The following is a 19,851-nucleotide window of genomic DNA, read 5'->3' as shown; positions in this document are numbered from 1 at the left end:
TGTGGGTGTCAATAAAAAAAGAAAGAAAAAAAAGTTTCGTTGACAAAAGAGAAAAAAACTAAAAGTTGATATACATTTTTTAAATCTCTGGCCATTTTTCAAAAACTTTGGTTGATCTATCTTAATATTTTGTAAGTACATTTTTGTGCCACTTTTTAATTTACACAAATGTCTTTATGCTTAAACGATTAATCAAAGGTAATTAAAGTTATTTCGGTAAACATTTACTAATGGATCGATTCAAAATTGAAATGCACAACCCGAAATTAAATTCAGATCCTCATTAATCCCTACATTAGTTGAAACGAGAAACCATATTGAAGATATGGTATAATATTCGGGATTTAAAAAAACCCAACAAAATCCATATTAATTATCAAGATACGAGCATATTTGTTAACATGGATATACACACAAATACTCATTCATAACAATTTCAATCACAAAATTCGGTTTTGGAAAGATACTTTTAGATAAAGAAAATAATTAAGCGGTTTTAGTACTAAACATTAATCATGAAGTCGTAAGTCAGTAAAAATTTACCCCATTTTTTAGCTAAAAATCGAGAAAATATATGAAACATAAAATTTGCTACACTAACATTCTTTATTTAAATATGTTATGTTTGCTCACCAATTTGCTCTCGCATCGCAATCATACCTAACCTTGGCTTCATCAAAGATCTCTATAAAAACTTGTCAATAGAAGGTAGAAAAATCATCTCAACATACACAATTTACTTATAGTAATCCATAATAAACTTTATGATTTCAATGGCCGCCTCATTTGCTTACCTAAGAGATTGGTGTTAGCGCAAGTGATTGGTGTTAGCTGATGAAAAACAGGTCTTAATCAACACTTTATTATGTTTTCTCATGTATACATATATCATTATCTGTTATGTATTTATTAACTTCTAATAGCACTTCTTGCTTTCTTTACAACTTAGGGTTTTTATAATTATTTATTCTCAACAAAGAGGCAAGATTGAAACACCAAAAACTAATGTGGTGTTTAAACATGTCTTTCAGAATTTGGAGAACAAAGATGTTGAATAAAATATTTCTATTTATCTATTATCCAGATCGTATACAATTTTCTACTTCAAACTTATTTTTCTCTTTGTAGGTTGAGTTTGTACAGAAAATATAAGTAAGAGAATGTAAGATTTAACTTTGTCTTTGTCAACCAAACTTCTTCTTATTTATCTCTTTCATCTATTTTATGTTAAAAATAAAGTTTGATTATTGAACATTTTACAAAAACTAACCCAAAAACTAATAACATGATTTACTTTATGTTATAAAATTACTCTTCAAGTTTCAGCTTCTATATATTTATCTTAATTTTATTAAACGTGTTATAAAACAATCTCTTCAAATTAAAACACTATATAACATTAAAATATAGTCTTTCACATACTATTAGTTTTCAAATTACTACAATTACTTCATAATTATGAAAAATTCATATTTATCTGCCAAACACAAACAAAATTATATACTACAACTAAAAATATATAATTAATAATTCATTAAAATACTGTTATCTCTTTTTATACTGGATATAATAATTTTTATAATTTTAGAAAACTTAAAATATTATAAACATTCAAACTTATAAAAAATGTAAAATATTATCGGACAAGGTTATATGATGAGACAGATTTGGATCAACACTCATATAATTTTAAATAGTTTAATTTGGTACTACAACACATGTAAATAATTTCGTCTGGTGATATATTACTCTTTTTATAAGTAAGACTCACATACATTTAATAAAATATACTGTTAATTATTACAAAAACACCAAATAAAACCATCATCATTTCCCTAGTTATCAAAGTATATTAAACTCAATTTGGAATGTTCATAATATTTAATTGAATATATAAATCCTATTTCTAATTGTAGAGTAATTTATTCAAAAAAAATTGTATTCAAACTAGCCGTCACATAGTCAGCGATAATTATATTTTTGTTCACAAATAACTTTTTTATGAATATATTTACATTAATTCTTCTGAGATAGAGTATTTTTTAAGTCTATTATTTTATGAAAATCATAGTTCGATTTCTCCATCATTGATATATTGTTGGAGTGGTTAATAAAATTCATTTTATAGATATATATGTAGTTTTTCAATGTGTCACAACATCTTAAAATCATTGGAGTAATTAATTTAAATTCATTTTTGAAGGTTTATATGTAATTTTCGACGGGACAAAACATGTAAAAAAAAATTAGCTCAACAGTATCATACTTTGTAATATTACTTATTTAAGAATAGACTTTTAATATAATCTACTTACTCTGGGTTATTTTAGGTTAGTCCGTAACATACATTGTGAGTGTGTAATTTTTACGAATGCAATCTTTACAACATTAAAAAAGGTTTTTTTAATGAATATATACTCATTTTTTAATATACTATTTTATCTAAACTTATTACATAATATGATTTCATTATGTTACGATCATATATATCTTTGTAAATATTCCTCTGCGTTGTAGAGCAAGTTTGATCCTAGTATATATATAATAAAACTGTAATATTTATATTAAAACTAAAAAAAAACTCCATCTACTTATATTTACAAATTTATAAAAATTAGATATAATAATCAAATAAAAAACGTAAAAATTGTCCCGTAGTGTACTACGGAGTAAATCCTAGTTGTTTACAAAATCATAAACATTGTTTTGTTACACATCAAATTAAGTTAGCATACAACCTAAGAGTATTTTTTTAAGTTCACACAATGAAAATAATTTATAATACAATTTTAAAGTATCTTAATTTGTAATTATCTCAATTTAAAAATTGGCTTATTTTTGTTTCTCTTGATGATTAAAGGCAGACCAATTTGACTTGTATAAGACCAATGTGGCATAAACCCTGAATCCATTGATGGGTCAATCCTACAATCCGATTAATACACATTGATGACTGAAGTTTGTAGACAAATTAAGGAGGTTCTTGAACATTATAGCATGAATTACTAGATCACAAGTCCACACCATTTGGTTAGATTGTTTCTAACCCCACAAACCAAAACGACCAAATAGGAGAAGAAGTAACAAAACTGAAGGGTCGTTATCCTCACAACATTTGTATTTAATATATTAAAACGACCAAATAGGAGAAGAAGTAACAAAACTGAAGAGTCCTTATCCTCACAACATTTGTATTTAATATATTTAGTTTCGTGTATTGTTAATGGCCTAAACACAGAATCCAAAAGTGATGACGAAAACATGTGATATGTAACAAATTCTACAACAAGAGCAATTTTAAATATCTTCTTTTCCACCATAGACCGAAGTGAATACGGACATCAGCATAGGAACCAAACCTATAACAGACATTGACCCTCTCATCCTCACCAAGTCCTGTTCGTCGTTGTTTCTACAGCCACGGCTTCCAATGGAAAACCCGGTGTGCAAATCGGATGTATCGAGATAGATACCCAACCTTTTTGTTGCTTGGAACCCAAGTCTTCCTCTTCTGGTTCTCACACGACCAGGAACCCAAGTCTTCTCGTCTTCTGGTTCTTGATTCTCAATGAGAAGTGTTTCTTGCTCCAGACATTCTTGACTCTGTTCGTCCCAGATAATTTTAGGGTAAGAATCCAGTAATTTCCTTTTCTTCTCCTCCAAATCATCATGTGAATAAGAAGTATGCCCTGAGTTAAGCAAAACATTCCACAATGAACAAAAAAGAGTGAAAGAGCTAGGCTGGGAGCCAACGACACCAGCCTTTTCCACATCGCTGTGATTCTGCTTTTGCAAAGAACCGGCTTTAGACTTTATCTTCACCGAGCAACATAAGATCAATAGGTTCAATCTCCAGTCTGGACAAGTAGATTCACTGCTTTTGTTTGTCGAGAAAGAGCTCATGTTGTTCTCTGCCAGAACAATTCTAGGCATCTTGCTCTGGCCTACACAGCTTAACTTAGGTACTGCTTGTCTGATTGAGTGGTGCATAAGAGAAGATCTCTGTGTAATAAAGTCTTTGTAGCTTATAGTATCTGGCACATCGGAAGCTGCATGAGTTAGAACCACGATAGCATTTTGCCAAATTGATGAGCCTAGAGAACTAGTGATGATTCTAAGTAAACGGATGTCTGGAGTGTCATCTAGACGGTCAATATAAAGGAAGACATCAATTGGGAACTTTCTCATGCTCTTCTTTATCGACATAAGGACTTCCTGATTAAACTGTTCCTCAGTTGCAGAAGACATGAGACCTGGAGTATCAAGTATTCTTATCAGGATTCCTCCTACATTCCCAACTATGTAATTTGCAGACTTTGTGGTAACTCCAAATGCAACAACAGGAGACTTACTCTCCCCAAATATTGAATTAACCGTTGCACTTTTTCCCACCCCGGTTTTTCCAACAACAAGGACGTTAATGGAGAAGTTTAGATCATCTCGGACCTCTTGTTCAGGCAGCATTATCTTTGTTCTGTCAGACACGTAATCAGTCCCGAAGAATGTTTGATGTTCTCCACCAGCTAGGTTCAGCTTCGACGCAGCTTCAGTAATAGCTGAATTTTCACTGCAATGACCTGTGCTTCTTATAATCCTCTGGAGCTTCTCTTTCAAGAGCTTGGTCTTCTCAACTCTTTCCTTGACTTTCTCACTTATCAGCTGCAAAGAATGATCAGAGGGTAATACTTCTGAATAATTCTCGAAAGTGGACTCAGACTCAGAGAGCTTCTCCCTTGTATCACCTGTTCCTTCGTAATTTTCAAGCTCCATAAAAGTTTGATTGTGAATCAACTGTGCCATCTTCGTCTCATTTTCCATCATATCATAAGCAACTACAGAAGAAAATTCAGGCATCGTTCTCTCAACATCTTTAACCGTAGGCAAAATGGATTCTTCAACGCCCACTGAGATTTGATTTGGTTCGTTATCAGACTGAAAACTGACCAGCTTATTAATGTGCTCCGAAATCTGCTCCCCCCTTTCCACAGTCTCATTGGCTGTCTCACAGAAACTTCTTAAATTTGATGCGCTATCTTCACCAGGAAGTGATAACTTCCTATCATTATCATCTGATTCTTGATTTTCTTCATTTTCAGACTCGTGTTCAGCTTTTTGATCGGAAGAACCACACCCACTTACAACGACATCTATTCCTCCAGCAACCTCAAGGTTTCTCGTCGTTACAGAATCCAGAGTTGGAGTTACCTGAAAACTTTCAGAACTCAGATCAATTTCAGGTTTGTCTAATTCACTAACAGCACCAGACTCATTTTCCAAGTGTTCTTTTGCCTCGCCCATCATATTTACAGCGGCTTCATCCCCTGAGTCTCTGCTTTCTGATCCAATAGATCCCTCACCTGGAATAATCAATACATCTGCTTCACAGGCACTACCAACATAAGTTCTGCTATTGCTGATACTTCCTTGACCCACCCCTTGTTCGACAAGGCTGCTGATAGTTTCATCTGATCCTATATCCTCATGAACAGCGTTTCCTTCACTTTCCAGTAGAAACTCATTGCAATCACGTGGCACAACACCAAAAGTACTCTCAGATGACACCAACCCATCGTCAGAAGATTTCTCTTGCACCATATCTTCCTCTGTGGAAACAAGTTCACCTACATTAGAGCCTGAGTATTCTGGTTTATCATTCATTCCCATTTTTGCTAATTCAACTGCATTATCTTCTACTCTTTCTGCATCACTTTCCTTCATCAATGCATCAAATTCATGAATGTTACCACCACCATTGTCCTTGTTGATGGCACTTTGAACATCACCTTTCTCGATGAATTGCTTAAAACTTTGACCCAATACCATACTCGCCTCAGTATAGTTCCCTTCATTCTCTGCCATAAAATCATTAGAACCTCCTGGTAGAACACCGAGACTTGATTCCTCAATATTCCCAAAGGACATCAAATCATCATCTAACTCTTCTGAATACTTCATTCTCACCACTTCTTCCTCTGTAGAGACAACATACGAACTCTCTGGCTCATCAACCACTCCATTATCTCCAAATTGCAATACCCTATCTCCAATTTCGGATTCTTCATCACTAGGAGCCTTTGTAACACGCAACACCACAGCCTCTTCATCACCACTACCCAAAATTTCGTCAAATTCCTCATCATCCAAAGACAAAATAGCCCTGGGAATGACTACTTTTGCTTTCATGCTAACTCTATCAGCTTCACTATCATCACTCTCACTAACTCCCTCAACCTCATCACTAATCTCACTCCCTTCCTCAAAAGAAGAGTAATTCACGGACGCTTCCTCATCAACATCACCAGCAAATGGTCTATAAATCACACTCCCACCTGAAAAATCATCACTTCCATCTCCAACATCTCCACCTAGCTCTTCCCCTAGTAGCCTATGAACCCTAACCCCACCTGTAATCACATCCTCTAACTCATTCTCATCGTCTGCGTCCCCCGAAACAGACTCAAAACCATCATCTGTCCCAGAATCGATTCCCCTACTAGCTTCACTACTCGCTAAGCTATGTTCCTCGATTACAGAACCATCATCATCATCCTCATCAACTGTAAGAGGTGCACGAATTGGAACAGAACCAGCAGATGAAAACGAGCCAGAGAGAGTACGGGTGAGAAGAAACGATTCAGCTCTTGCCGCCGCAACCGCTCTCACCGCGGAAATCGAAACGCGAGGCTTCTCCGAATCGACCGTTGCTGCCGCGAGAATTGAAACAATTCCAGGCTTCTCGGATTCCATTTTTACTCAAAACATCCAAATAATACAAAAGGTGTATTTTGTAGTTTTGTGTTTGTCTGTGACGAGTTTGTTAGGGTTTAAATTTAAGATTTATGTGAAGCTTTTTTTGTGGATATGGAAGTGATAGTGTGGAAGACGAAAGAGCCACACAGAGAGTGAGAGCGATGCAAAACGAAACAGGCGGCTGAAGACAAAATTAATGATTTTGCCTAATTATCCACTTTTGGGGTCAATTTTGAAAATTTAAAATTTTAAAAAGGAATATACGGAATATTTCAAAAGTTGTGGGGTTTATTTGTTATTATATTTTTTTAATATCAAATGTAAAAAGAAACTCTCTCTGGCTAAAACCATTTCCGCCGTAGCCATGGCGGTTCTCCGATACACCGTCTTCTCATCTCCTTCCCCTTTGCTTCCGTCGTACTCCACCGGAAGGAGAGTTTCTTTAAAAGTTACACGGTGTTCCTCGTTTTCGGTTCCGTTCTCGTCGAAGTCATCAAGAAGGAAAAATTACCTCCGACCCAAAATTCTCAGAACCCTAAATCCGAAGCCTCAAGAAACCGTCGTAATCGGAATCAAAACGCCGGAAAATGTTCCTCCGAGCGATGTGGTGTCTAACGAGAGTGGTGATGTAGAGGAGGAGGAGCTTCAGGTCTTAAGTAGCTCTGTTGTGCCAAAAGAGGTGAATGGCGAATTGAGTAAGCTCTCTCCGAAGTTAGTAGCTAAGTATGGATGGTGGTTGATCGGAATCTTCGCATTTCAAACTGTTTGTGCTGTTTTGTTTCTTGGAGGCTCAACAAAATCCGATAACACGCCGGAAACTTCAAGTGGTAGTGGTGGTGGTCAAAACGGGGAAAGAGAGAGCAGTGTGCTTTTGCTAGAGGATCTTGAGATGAATGTGAAGATTGCAGAGATCAGGATGATGGCACGTGAAGCACGTAAAAGTGAGGGTAAACAAGAAGAGGAGGATGAAACTGGGGTTGACATTGAGAAAGAGATAGGAGCAAGATTGTCTAACATGGAGAAACGGTTGAATTCTCAGAGAAAAGGTTTGGCGGGATTGCGTGTAGAACCGTTGGATGAATCTAGAAATGATGATTTGAAGGATGATAGAAGTTTGATGTTTGAGAAGAAGTATAAGTTTAAGGCTGAGAAGCCACCAACGGGTAATGTGAAAGGATTTGGTGGAAGTAAGGGAAACAATGAGCTAATGTCTGAGACTGAGAAGGCAGGGCAAAATGGGAGTGTTAGTGAGTCACGAGACGGTGAGAAGAATCCTGAAGAACAACAAAAAAAGGCAGGGGATTCAGATTCCAAGATGGTTTCTGGTATGTTTTAGAATAAAGTGCTTAATGCCGCAACAACATCTTGTTAAGTAGTGCATTGATGAGTTGTGTTAATTTGTAATTAACAAATGGTGCTGTTAGGGATGTACTGAATAGTTATTGGAACAAACAGGTAGTTGTTGATTTTTGACTTGAACTAGGTGTTCTGACATAATCGTTGCAACACATATGGAATATGCTAAGTCAGTCCTCTACTGATCTTTAAAATTTAGGTGCTGCTCAGGAATCTGAGCAAAGACGACTATCAAACGAAACTAAGAAGTCCAAGAAATCTGGAAACCGAGTGGGCGGAACACCGAATATGGAAGCGGGTTCTGGATTTGGTAGCACTTCGTTGTCAGGAAAACATGGAGACGTCAGGAAAGGAAAAGCGCTGAGAAGAGCAAGGGAGGAGAAACAATCTGAGAAAGATAATAATATGTGGTGGCTGAAGCTTCCCTATGTGCTGGTAGGTGATATATTAGGTTATGAGAGTATGTTCTTGCCGGTTTTATGAATAATATTGGATTTTTGGTTTAAAAGCTCTGGTTGCTAGATCCAATAAACTAATTCACAACCAATAAAAAACTATCACAACATATTATGAGCCAGCACTTACTGTTTCTCTTTATTTCAGAGAATTCTCATGCGGAGTAGAATAGATCAAGACATATCCGAGGGATATTTTACTTTGAGGACCGAATCTATGGAACAGAATGAGGGCCAGATTTCACACATGATTGCATTTGAGGATCAAAGTGATGCTAGAAACTTCTCTTATCTGCTTGAATCAGTTTTTGAAGACTTGGATGAGTTCATTGCCGATATAGCGCCTGTATCAACCAAGGTAGATAGCTCATTCTCCTTTTCTAATGTCTTTATCTGTGAAATTTACTTAGTAGCGTTGTGTTCCTCAGAACCCTGAATTTCTTTTCATGATCAAAGAATATAAAGTATACTAGATTCTAAGAGCATTGAGATTGTATTTTTTTACTTCACTGTAGGATCTTTTTGACGAAGTGAGTTCTGGTGGTAAGAATGTGATAGTTGTGAGGAAGAGGCAGCTTACATTGTATGCTGGGCAACCATTCGAAGACGTGGAGAGAGCTTTGCGAACTCTGATTCAAGAACAAAGATGAAAAAGCAACAAGATTTACTTCGGAATGGAAAAAATAGACACCCCAGATATGATCGATGTGGATGCCAGAGGCAGTAAGAACAACGGGGACACAACAACAATTTTTCATGAAGCTTAATGAGCCTTCGGTGTACGATGGCTTTAACATTGGAATTTAGAGGACAGATCCAATAGGGGTAGGAGATATAGAAAGAGTGTTATATCATGTAAAAACGTATTTTACATGAATCAGAGAGAACAACAACATTTATTGAGATGAGACAATCTTGATCATGGCTTGTGCATTGAGCCCTGTTACATTCTTTTCACAAAACTTCTGCCAAGCTTCTTGTTTGTTTCCTTCTTCGCCTTCTTCTGCAACCCATGTAAATTTCTGGAAAACCGAGTTCACCATACCCCTCGCGGCTTCCCTTGCCTCTGGTAACTTGTCACTCAACAAATCCGCAGCCATTTGCGCAACCACAACCATCCCAAATTCTTCCATTTCACTTAGCTCCTGATAGATAACAAACATACAGAGAAAAAAATCAATCACAATACAAGAATATAGATACCTTTTTATCTCTGAACATTTAAAAGAAATGTAAAAATACCATTTTAGAAACGCAGTTGGAAGTAGACACAGCAGCTTTGGCCCTGACACGAGGGTTACTGTGACGGACATAAGTCTGGAGCTTACGCAAAAGAGGCAAACGAGCCACAGAGTTAACCATTGTGTTCAGCGCTTTGTCTGCTTCTTCACATACAAACTTCTTGTCTTGTGAAGCTTTCATCAGCAACTGCAACAGCTGTTTTTTTATATTTCACCATCAAGATACCAAAATGTTAAATTAACAATCCATACCAATCAAAAAGCTAAAATATGAGACAAGAAATCAAAATTTTACCAGATCGTCCATTGATTTCAAATGAGGTCCTTGGAGCAACTTTTCTCCATAAGCAATGAAGATATCAGAACAAGTCATAATCGAAGTCTTGCACAAAGCACTTCTAGGGTTCTTCATTGCCTTCACCATCACAACAATAAGCTTTTCCCTACACATTCAAATTGACCAAAAGAAAAACAAAATCATCACCAGACTCTATAAGCGCTTCAGGCTCTGGTAAAATAGAATAAATTAAAGAAACTCACAGTATTGGTAGCAACAGAGAAGAGTGATGAATTGCAAATTTCCTTGTGTTGTTCAATGACTCGCATACTTTAATCCAATCCTTTGATGCTAATTCTTCTACTAACCTCTTCAATATATTAACAAAAAAAAACCAAGAAAAATAGATTGAAACTATGATCATCGTCCAAGCAAATCACTCAATCCACAGTAGTTGTAGAAATCAGAGGAGAATCTTTTACCTTGACAGAGGATTCAGGATCTTGAATTGGTTTGAGATTCTCTGAAGCAACGTATTCAACAGTCGATTCAGGCACAGCGACTGGGTTGTTTTCATCTTTCAGAGCAATCTCTGGTTGCTTTGAGAGTTTAGCCTGCTTCTTAGGTCGTTCCTGTGAGATCGGAAGAGCGTTTTCAATGTTCCTTAACGCCATTGATGAAAGTTTTGAGAATTCAAAGAGACAGAGAGAGATTCTTAGTATGGAGTGTATGGAGCAACCATTCAAAGCCTTTGAGTTTTGAAAATTGTTCTGTGGGATAAATCAATCAATGGAAGGTAGGGTTTAGTTAATTATAAAGACGAAATTTTTGTTCCCTTTTTCGCATTTTCTATTCGAAAATTCAAAAGGAAGAAAAAAAGCTTAAGATAAAGTTAGCCGTTGGGAATGTTTTTGGCTCTAACGGTCATAAGCATCGGTTCGGTTTAGTTAAATTAGATTCGGTTATCGTAACTGGTATTTTCCAATTTAGTAATTTCTCTTAAAGTCTACAAAACGACTGCGTTTTAGGTTATCACTTAACACGCGAGTTTGGTGTGTGCGACTGTTGAAGTCCAAGGTAGAGAGAGAGAGAGAGAGCTTCTTTCTCCGTCTTCAATGGCTTTCCTCCTCAATTGAAATTGAATCCCTAGAACAACAATTAATTTGAGAATTCGACATCGTTGTTTTTTATGGACCAAGACTATCGAAACTCTAGAACGTCGGTGTCGCATCATCATCATCATATGAGGATGACGGTTCCACCACCACCGTCTCCTCAACCTTCGCCACCGGTTCTTTCTGAAAGTGATCAGACTACATCGGAGCTTCGTTCTCTCGATTGTAATCTTACTTCCTTATGCGATCATATTCAATCTGAAGGTTTCGGCTCCGGTGCGTTTTCCGATGTTATTGTAAAAGCTATGGGATCCAGCTACCATCTCCATCGGCTTATTCTATCTCGCAGCTCTTACTTCAGGTATATGATTCCATTGTTTAGTTATCAAAAAATTGTTCAGCGGCCGGTGTTATGTGGGGATAGGTTTTGTTTTTGATATTCAGGTTTTGATTAGAAATGTATGCAATTTTTGTGATTTAAGGACTATGCTCCAAGGTCCATGGAAAGAAGCAAGCTCTCCGGTTGTAAACTTACTTGTGGATGATAAAAATGTTAATGGAGATGCAATTTCTGTTGCTTTGGCTTATCTATATGGGTATCATCCTAAGCTTGATGATGATAACGCCTTTCGCGTTTTAGCTGCAGCTTCTTTTCTTGATCTCCAGGTATTCTTAATACTTATGACTTACTTCAATATGACTAGGTTCTTTTGGATCAGTTTATCTAAAAACCTAGAGGTTTTTGTCATTCAGGATTTGTGTGCAATATGCACTGATTTTATTATTTCTGAGCTGAGGACTTCAAACTTCCTGGCATATCAGGTTTGAGAAATCTCAGTCATGTGTATTTTTCAGCCTCCGTGTTCTACGTGATTCTTGAGTACACAGAGCTTCTTCCACTTGTGACTCAGGTGTTTGCTGAGAGCCAAGACTATGGCATACATGGAGAACGTGTAAGGAACGCTTGCTGGGGTTATCTCTGTCAAAGTGGTGCTGTGGAACTGAGAGAGGTAATTTTATGTCTATGCTTTAGACTGACTTTATGATTTTTGTGTCGTTAGTGATTGTCTTGTTTCTTTTTGGGTATCCGTCAGAAGCAAAAATATCTTGGTCTACTCATCTGGTTGCTAAATTGTTTGTCCTAACTCCTAACTATTGAAATGATGTATCTGGCTTCACCTTCTTCTATCCTTGATGTCATTCTATCTAGAAAGCATCTCCTAGTTCTTAGTTCACTTAGAACTACTTCTAGTTTTTCTTTCTTGCTAATTATTTAGTCGCATTTTATTGTCAGATGCTGCCAAAAATCTCTGCACAGACTCTATGCGCATTGCTGACATCTGATGAATTATGGGTCCCTAGTGAAGAAAAACGGTACAGAATTGCATAGAATAATTGGATTACAGTTTATAGTTTATACTGTATGTTACATTTATTAAGCTCCTTAAACCGTGTTTCTTTCCATGTCAAAAAGGTTTGAACTGGCACTGTATGCCTTCATTGCAAATGGTGCTCTTTCCAACACAGAACATTCCAATCAAGATTCCAGATTTGAGAGAGGGACAAGCTTCCCTATTGATTCTGCTATATCGAAGGGGAAAAAATTGATGGATGATTTCTCCTTCGGGAGTTTGGAAAGTAAGATTGGTCATTTAGATATAGAAGACGGTCTAAGAGATGCTAGTGATGACGTAATTGTTCCAGTCGCAGAAGGTGTTGTTGATTTCCAAAGAGGTGTTTCTGGTTCAAACCTCGTCTTTCAGCAATCTGCTAGCTCACAAACAAGCTTTGGTCGTACTAGCACCAGTGTTGTTGATAAGACAGAAGGCAGTGGGGTGGCAATTGAAGGACCTTCTGAAGAAGCATACCATTTGGGTAATGATAGTTGGTTATCAGGAGCAGACTCTAGAAATTCTCCTACTTTAGGTTCTTCTTCTGATGGTTTTGTGGTCAATGACTGGGGAAACTGTGGTGTTTCTGCTCTAACATGGGGTGGACGGGTTGTGGGGACTAGGCAAGGTACAGGTTCTGTTAAAGGAAAATGTGGATTTACTGAGGAAGAATACGGTGCCTTTGTTAACACTTTTGAAGGTGGTTCGCTTTTGTATTGCAATATGTCTTTTGAAATACTACTGAACGCAAGAAAAGAACTTGAAGAGCTGGGTTTCCCTTGTAAAGCCGTGAATGATGGCCTCTGGTTGCAGGTTCGTTGTCCTTAAACTTGCTTCCTTTCTCACTCAGCCAGTCTTAGAAATTTAGGGGTGGTTGATCCGCTTAGCATTGATACATTTGTCTTAATAGTAGCAACTCTACTCTGGTTGTAAATGTTTGCGTACATAAATGCATTAATGTTTTTATGTTTGACTACTATCCAGATGCTTCTCAGTCAAAGGGTGCAGGAAGTTGCTGCCAACACATGCAAAAGGTGTTGCCTTATCAGTGTTGCATGCGCGTGTAAACAGGGATTTGGGGTTTCACATGGTGCAGCCTTTAACAATTATTTTTGCCAAGACAATGTGCAGAACAATATGATGGGAGACATGGAAAACGTGTATGTGACGGAATCTTCTCAAGGCGAAGGAATAGGTATCTTCAAGCCTGTCAGGATCAGTGTCAGAGGACAACACATCGATGGACTTGCAGGCATTGGCTGCGAAGCTACATTTGTGCCACCACCTGCATGGCCTCCTACACCTTTTGTGTATTCTCGTGTCCCCATTAGCAGAAATGGTCAGCAACCTATTGCTAGTGATGGTTCTGAAGGTAGGATTGATCAGAGTGGGGAAATTTCTAAAGATGGTTTGACAGCTCTTGTTGGGCTGAGCCAAGGGACAAGCGGTATTGGTAATAATCATCGTGGTGGTCAAACGGAGGGAGGGTGTGGCAGTGGAAGTACTGTTGGAATGTCAGAACCAAAGGAACCTTCAGTAGGGACTGAGTGGGAGAACGCAAGTTGTACCATATCACTTGATAGAAGGACACCTTTGTGTCACTTTCCTCCTTTTCGTTTTGGGTAATGTTTCCAGTTTTGTTTACTTGTAACTAACTCTCTTGATTTAATCAAATTTGCTGTGACTCCTTACTTTGTCCTGTTTGGTAAATGATTCCTCTCATATGCATATTTTCATTGTCTGCAGGGTTGAATTTGAAGATGTCCATAGACTCGCTAATGGTCATGTTGAGCATTCTCCGGAATTCTTCTATGCTGGTTCTCTGTGGAAGGTATCACAAACTCACAACTTGATCATCAAACTTTCTATTGAAGCTGGTCTGGCGTTTCTAACTATGAAATTTGGGTTGCGTTTTGATACCATATCCAGATTAGCATTCAGGCGTTCAATGATGAAGACCCTCAAGGACGTCGAACTATTGGTAACACGAGTCAACACAATGAAAAGATCACATGTTTTCCTCACATTAGTTAGTTTGGTGTGTCATAATACATAACTTGATAATGAATTTCTACAGGATTGTTTCTTCACCGTCGCAAAGCAGAGATACTGGATTCAGTAAGGAAGGTTAGTTTTCTACGGTACATTGTTGTAATAGAGCTATAAAAGCTACTTCAGCTGTCATTTCTCGTGAAATAACAATCTCTTCTACCTCGTTTCAGGTTCATGTTTACATAGATCCTCGTGACAAAGTGACTGCACGTTACCAGGTATCTTACAAATATATATGCTCAAGTTCTTGTTGATATTCATGTACGATTCCATTGTCTTAGCGGAATGAAAAAATCTTTGGTCTTGTTTTGATGCATCTTAGTCATAATAAGCTAATATTATTTTAAAATGTTCTTGTAGCTGATATGCCCGTCAAAAAGAGAAGTGATGTTGTTTGGGAGCTTTAAACAGAGAGGAACTCTTCTGCCTAAAGCTCCCAAAGGGTGGGGTTGGCGTACCGCACTGCTCTTCGATGAGCTCTCTGAACTTCTCCAGAACGGTGCTCTGAGAGTCGCTGCCGTGGTTCAGCTCGTTTAGAGTTATAAGGTCTCTTTAAACTCGACAATTGTATGTAAAAAACTAAAAACTCGAGAGAAAGTCCACATTCGGTAACCCTCTTAATAAATACTACACAGTATATTCTACCTCCTTAGACTGTGGGTATGTTTGTATAAATGAGTCAGAATTTGTTAAAGGGAAATATAAAGTTTTCACGATATCGATTTCTTCTGTATAGTTTATTGGTTTGAGTTAAATCAATGAACTAGTCTACCTTTTCTATAATTTTAAAGATTTAAATTGTATTTCTTGTTTTTGAGATTTTTGTTTGGTATATTTTGGCTTTGTCAAGTGTGGTGGACTTGTATTTGTCGGTTATATAGTTTAGTTTTCTTTAAGTTGAAATCCACCCCCTGTTTTTGCGGTACTGTACATCATGAACCGGTTGACTAAAAAATATACATACCGGACCTTCCGGTTCGACCGATCGGTTCATGGGTTAACAGGTAAAATGTGTAAAACCCTTGGTTTTACTTTTAATAATCATCGAAATCGAAGGAGGGTTTTGGTTGCCGGAGAGAAGCTTTTGTCTCACCACCCACCGTCACGGCTTCTTCCTTCTCGTCCTCGGAAAATCATCGCCACAGAAAACGATTAAGCTGAGTATGGGAAGAGATAAAGAGGATGCGGCGGAGAGAGAGATTGATTCTGTTGTTCCATGGATGAGAGCTCCGATTGACGTCAGCAATGTCGAAACCTGTGCTCTCGAAACCCTCCCTTGCCTTAATCCCAGGTAACATCGATTTATGTATATAACCTTTGATTGAAGTATCTCTGTTACAGCTTTTGATTCCAGCTGAAATTTTCTTAGTTGTATGATGACTTTTTAAGCTTCTGAAACTATGTCTCTTTTCCTTATGATGATGTTGAATCGTTAATATGTGATAAGGTTGAAGAAGGCATTGGAGGAGATGGGTATCTCTTCACTTTTTCCAGTGCAAGTTTCAGTTTGGCATGAGACAATAGGGCCAGGTGGTTTCGAAAGAGACATCTGTGTTAACTCTCCAACAGGAAGTGGCAAGACTCTCTCTTATGCTTTACCAATTTTGCAAATCCTTGCTTCTCGTCCTGTGAGATGCCTCCGTGCTTTAGTCGTTTTGCCCACTCGTGATTTAGCCTTGCAGGTAGGTTCCCACTTCTGGCTCTCTGTTTGTTTTTTTTTTTTTTGTGTGTGAAATGCAACAACAACTTCTATGGTTTACTGAAGTCTTCCGTTTTGTCATTTCTAAGTTTAGGTTAAGGATGTGTTTGATGCTATAGCTCCAGCTGTGGGATTAACTGTTGGTTCAGCTGTGGGTCAATCTTCTATAGCCGGTGAAATCTCACAGCTCATCAAGACACCTAAACTCGATGCGGGGATATGCTTTGATCCTGACGATCTTTCCCAAAACGTTGAGAGTGCTGTGGACATATTGATAGCAACACCAGGAAGGCTGATGGATCATATCAACAACACCAAGGGCTTTACTCTTGAGCATTTGCGTTACCTTGTATGAAAAAAAAATCCAGATTTCGCTTCTTAGTTCACCTCTGTCTTAGTTTCCAGTATGTTTGATAAATCGAATTGTTTCAGGTTGTTGACGAAACCGACAGATTGCTAAGGGAGGCTTATCAATCCTGGCTACCAACTGTTCTGCAACTTACTCAGGCATCTGACGATGGCCTATTTCCTACTGCGTTTGTTCCTTCCGCTTTTGGTGCTCTGCAGACTGTTCGTAGACAGTGAGTTCCATCTCTCAAGCAATTTTCCTTTCTTATACTACATTAGTCACATAATAACCTCAGCTGGTTAAAGGCTGTAGTCAAAGCTGATTAAAAGTAACCAATGTGATGCTTACTTCAAATCCACAGAAGTGTGGAAAGAGGATTCAAGGGTAAACCATATCCAAGGTTGGTGAAGATGGTAGTATCAGCTACATTGACGCAGGATCCAAGCAAGCTTATTCAGCTTGACCTGCATCATCCGTTATTCATGACAACTGGTGGAAGCCGATACAGACTACCCGAGAAGTTGGAATGCCTTAGACTGGTATGTATATGTGTTTAATGTGTTGTTTTTCTTCAAATGTTTTGGCGCAACATTTATCTGCAAAGATCTTATTTCCTGAATTTGTTACTTCACATGTCTTTTAACAGATTTGTGAAACCGGGATGAAGCCTGTATATTTAGTTGCTCTCCTAAAATCATGGGAAGGTGAAAAGTGTATCATTTTTACATCCTCCGTAGAGACTACTCGTCGTCTATGCAAGTTACTCAACTTTTTCGGTGACGCAAAAATAAAAGCAAAAGAGTATTCAGGTGGTCTGAACCAATCCGTTCGAAGGTAATATTTGAATCTTGCATCACTTAGTAGCACCCTGTGGCACTCATACATAAAGAAATCTGGTCATTTATTGAAAATTTTTGGCTGCAGCAAAGAATTAAAAGCCTTTAGAAAAGGCGATATCCAAGTTCTTGTTGCGTCGGATGCTCTAACACGTGGAATGGATGTTAAAGGGGTAACAAATGTCATAAACTATGATATGCCTCCTTTTGCAAAGACCTTCATCCATCGTGCTGGGCGGACAGCTAGAGCAGGCCAGGCTGGGCGGTGCTTCACATTGCTGAGTAATCATGAGGTAAACTGAAACTTGTGTGTCTCAAACAGGGGAAGAAAATACAATATCAGAATCTTGTATCTTGTACTCATCTCACTTAATCATTCACTTATCACTTAAGGTAATTGTATAGGACAATTGTTTGGAACCCTCTTATCTGAATCTTTGTTACTTTTACCATGCTTAAGCTCTTGACTCTAGCTCCACTTGTTCATTTGGAAATTTTAAAAAATTTCAGGTAAGGCGTTTCTCAAAGCTCCTGAAGAAAGTTGGGAGTGATTCATGTCCTATCTATCCGATCTCGCCCACGTCATTAGATTCCATTCGTGCCACTTACACACCCGGTAATTTCTTAGCCTTGTGTACATATTTCTAGGAAACACTCTACAAATAGACATGAAAGAAAGGGACTTATGTGTAATTGAGAATTTTGCACTGTGGCATAATTGTTAAACCTCCTGATGACAATGTGAATTTTGATATAGAGCATTACTTCCTAACATTATTGATGTAGAGTTAGAGTTTCCTAGGAAACATATAAGGCCATTGAAATTGTTGTATTTTGGCAAATGATGAAGTCATTTCTCGTTTCAGCTCTAGAGAAGCTCAAGGAGTTGGTTGAGTCTGAAGCACCCAAGAAAGGAAGACAAGCTTTTAGGCAAAATTCAAGAATCGTAAACTCCCAAACCAAATTCAACAAAACGACATCAGACACATAGTTCTTTTGGGTCTGTCGGATCCAGTACTCAATCGGGTCCGATCCGGTCATATTATTATTAGTTTGAGATATTTCTTGGCATAAAAGTTAAGTTTTCATAAGCGAACTATCATCCATTGTATTAATGAAACCTCAATTTATTGTGCTTCATATACTATTATTTCTCAGATGCCCGATTATTTAATAAGCTAACCGAAATTATGATCACTTGTATATAAAATTCTCACTGGTCCATTAGCTACATAACAGTCGTTATAAGAACTTTTTACCATTGGTCAGGAAGAGTAAGTCAAGTTTATTAGCTTTGAATGTAAAGCAAGATACATGTCATATAGATTTTTCTTGACGACAAAAATCTTAGAAAACTCGTTAAATAACAAAATTTAATTTGAGAAATAATTAAAAACGGCTAAAAACATATGATATATTCTACAAAATCAGTTTATCTCGCAAACTAACACAAAACAAGGCCAAAAGAGTGAAATACTTAATCACATATAATTAAAAGCAATTCACTAGTAATATACTCTTTCTGTTTTGTTTTAATTGTTGTTCTAGAGTGAAAATTTTGATTTTTAATTTTTATAATAGTTGTCTTTTTGAATTTTCAGTGTAGAAGATTTATAGATATTTCAATTTTGTCAACTACTTTAATGTTTTCACCAATTAAAAAAATTAGAAAATATATTAATGAAGGGTAAAATATAAACTTTAATTATTTTCTTAATTTGTATGAAAAAACCTTAAAAGACAACCAATCTGAATCGGAGGAAGTATCATACAACTGAACAATTGAATTTGTAACATCTTAAACCATGCAAAACTGCATTGAAATAATGAAAATCGATTGCTGTTTTACTTAATAACTCATTGTTTATATCATGCATGATCTTTAAATCTATACTAATAAAAAGTAGGAGCTATAAGCTCCTTAAGGCGTTCACCTAGGATTTTAAACATCCAATTGTGATTAGACATGTCACTAATTAACATTTTTTAAAATCTTCAGAATTTTATATATTAAGAATTATTTTAAACAACCAATCAGGATTTGACATGTTATTCATTAACATTTTTAAAATTTCCAGAATTTTTTAGGAAATGAAATTTTAAATTTATGGAAATAAAAGAACTATGTACAATATCCCACATCGGCTAGAAATTTTTTAGACAATGATTCAGAACCAGTATAAATAAGATTAATAGGCTACCAATCACGAATGAGCAGGAAAGCTTGATTTATCAGGCGTCTAAGTTTAAAAGTTTTATATTTGGTTTGATCCAGTTTTTTATTTGATCAAATTAAAACTTTAAAAAGTTTCAAAAAATATATTATAATT

The 19,851-nt window shown here is 36.9% G+C and overlaps 4 protein-coding genes and 1 non-coding gene across 5 annotated transcripts; 3 read left to right on the top strand and 2 right to left on the bottom strand.

Moving 5' to 3' along the window:
• Positions 1-3,177: 3,177 nt before the first annotated feature.
• On the bottom strand, positions 3,178-6,933 carry LOC147936050 (uncharacterized). The gene has a single exon (XM_087468436.1). It carries the CDS (start codon positions 6,745-6,747, stop codon positions 3,298-3,300), a length of 3,450 nt encoding a protein of 1,149 aa, XP_087324562.1. The 5' UTR covers positions 6,748-6,933; the 3' UTR covers positions 3,178-3,297.
• On the top strand, positions 6,806-9,523 carry LOC104718808 (uncharacterized). Its single transcript, XM_087468437.1, has 4 exons — positions 6,806-8,075; positions 8,306-8,541; positions 8,710-8,919; positions 9,077-9,523. The coding sequence occupies exons 1-4, from the start codon at positions 7,115-7,117 to the stop codon at positions 9,209-9,211; spliced, it is 1,542 nt and encodes a 513-aa protein (XP_087324563.1). The 5' UTR covers positions 6,806-7,114; the 3' UTR covers positions 9,212-9,523.
• Positions 9,395-10,998, bottom strand: LOC147936049 (uncharacterized). The gene is made up of 5 exons (XM_087468438.1): positions 10,562-10,998; positions 10,343-10,449; positions 10,098-10,245; positions 9,804-9,998; positions 9,395-9,706 (listed from the first exon to the last, which is right to left on the bottom strand). Exons 1-5 carry the CDS (start codon positions 10,751-10,753, stop codon positions 9,458-9,460), a joined length of 891 nt encoding a protein of 296 aa, XP_087324564.1. The 5' UTR covers positions 10,754-10,998; the 3' UTR covers positions 9,395-9,457.
• Positions 10,999-11,110: 112 nt separating this feature from the next.
• LOC104718807 (uncharacterized) lies at positions 11,111-15,353 on the top strand. The gene is made up of 12 exons (XR_015568362.1): positions 11,111-11,555; positions 11,677-11,860; positions 11,948-12,016; positions 12,106-12,204; positions 12,489-12,568; positions 12,669-13,398; positions 13,570-14,207; positions 14,332-14,416; positions 14,515-14,566; positions 14,663-14,712; positions 14,808-14,855; positions 14,998-15,353. It is a non-coding gene; the product is annotated as an uncharacterized LOC104718807 (transcript).
• A 320-nt stretch (positions 15,354-15,673) lies between these two features.
• Positions 15,674-18,678, top strand: LOC104718806 (DEAD-box ATP-dependent RNA helicase 1). Its single transcript, XM_010436610.2, has 9 exons — positions 15,674-15,928; positions 16,085-16,319; positions 16,431-16,685; positions 16,769-16,917; positions 17,047-17,224; positions 17,332-17,519; positions 17,610-17,814; positions 18,032-18,137; positions 18,388-18,678. Exons 1-9 carry the CDS (start codon positions 15,801-15,803, stop codon positions 18,510-18,512), a joined length of 1,569 nt encoding a protein of 522 aa, XP_010434912.1. The 5' UTR covers positions 15,674-15,800; the 3' UTR covers positions 18,513-18,678.
• Positions 18,679-19,851: the final 1,173 nt, after the last annotated feature.

Source organism: Camelina sativa, chromosome 10, assembly GCF_030686135.1.
Source record: "Camelina sativa cultivar CO46 ecotype springtype chromosome 10, ASM3068613v1".
Taxonomy (NCBI): domain Eukaryota; kingdom Viridiplantae; phylum Streptophyta; class Magnoliopsida; order Brassicales; family Brassicaceae; genus Camelina; species Camelina sativa.
The sequence above is the reverse complement of the archived record's forward strand: the minus strand, read 5'-3'. Positions and strand labels throughout refer to the sequence as shown.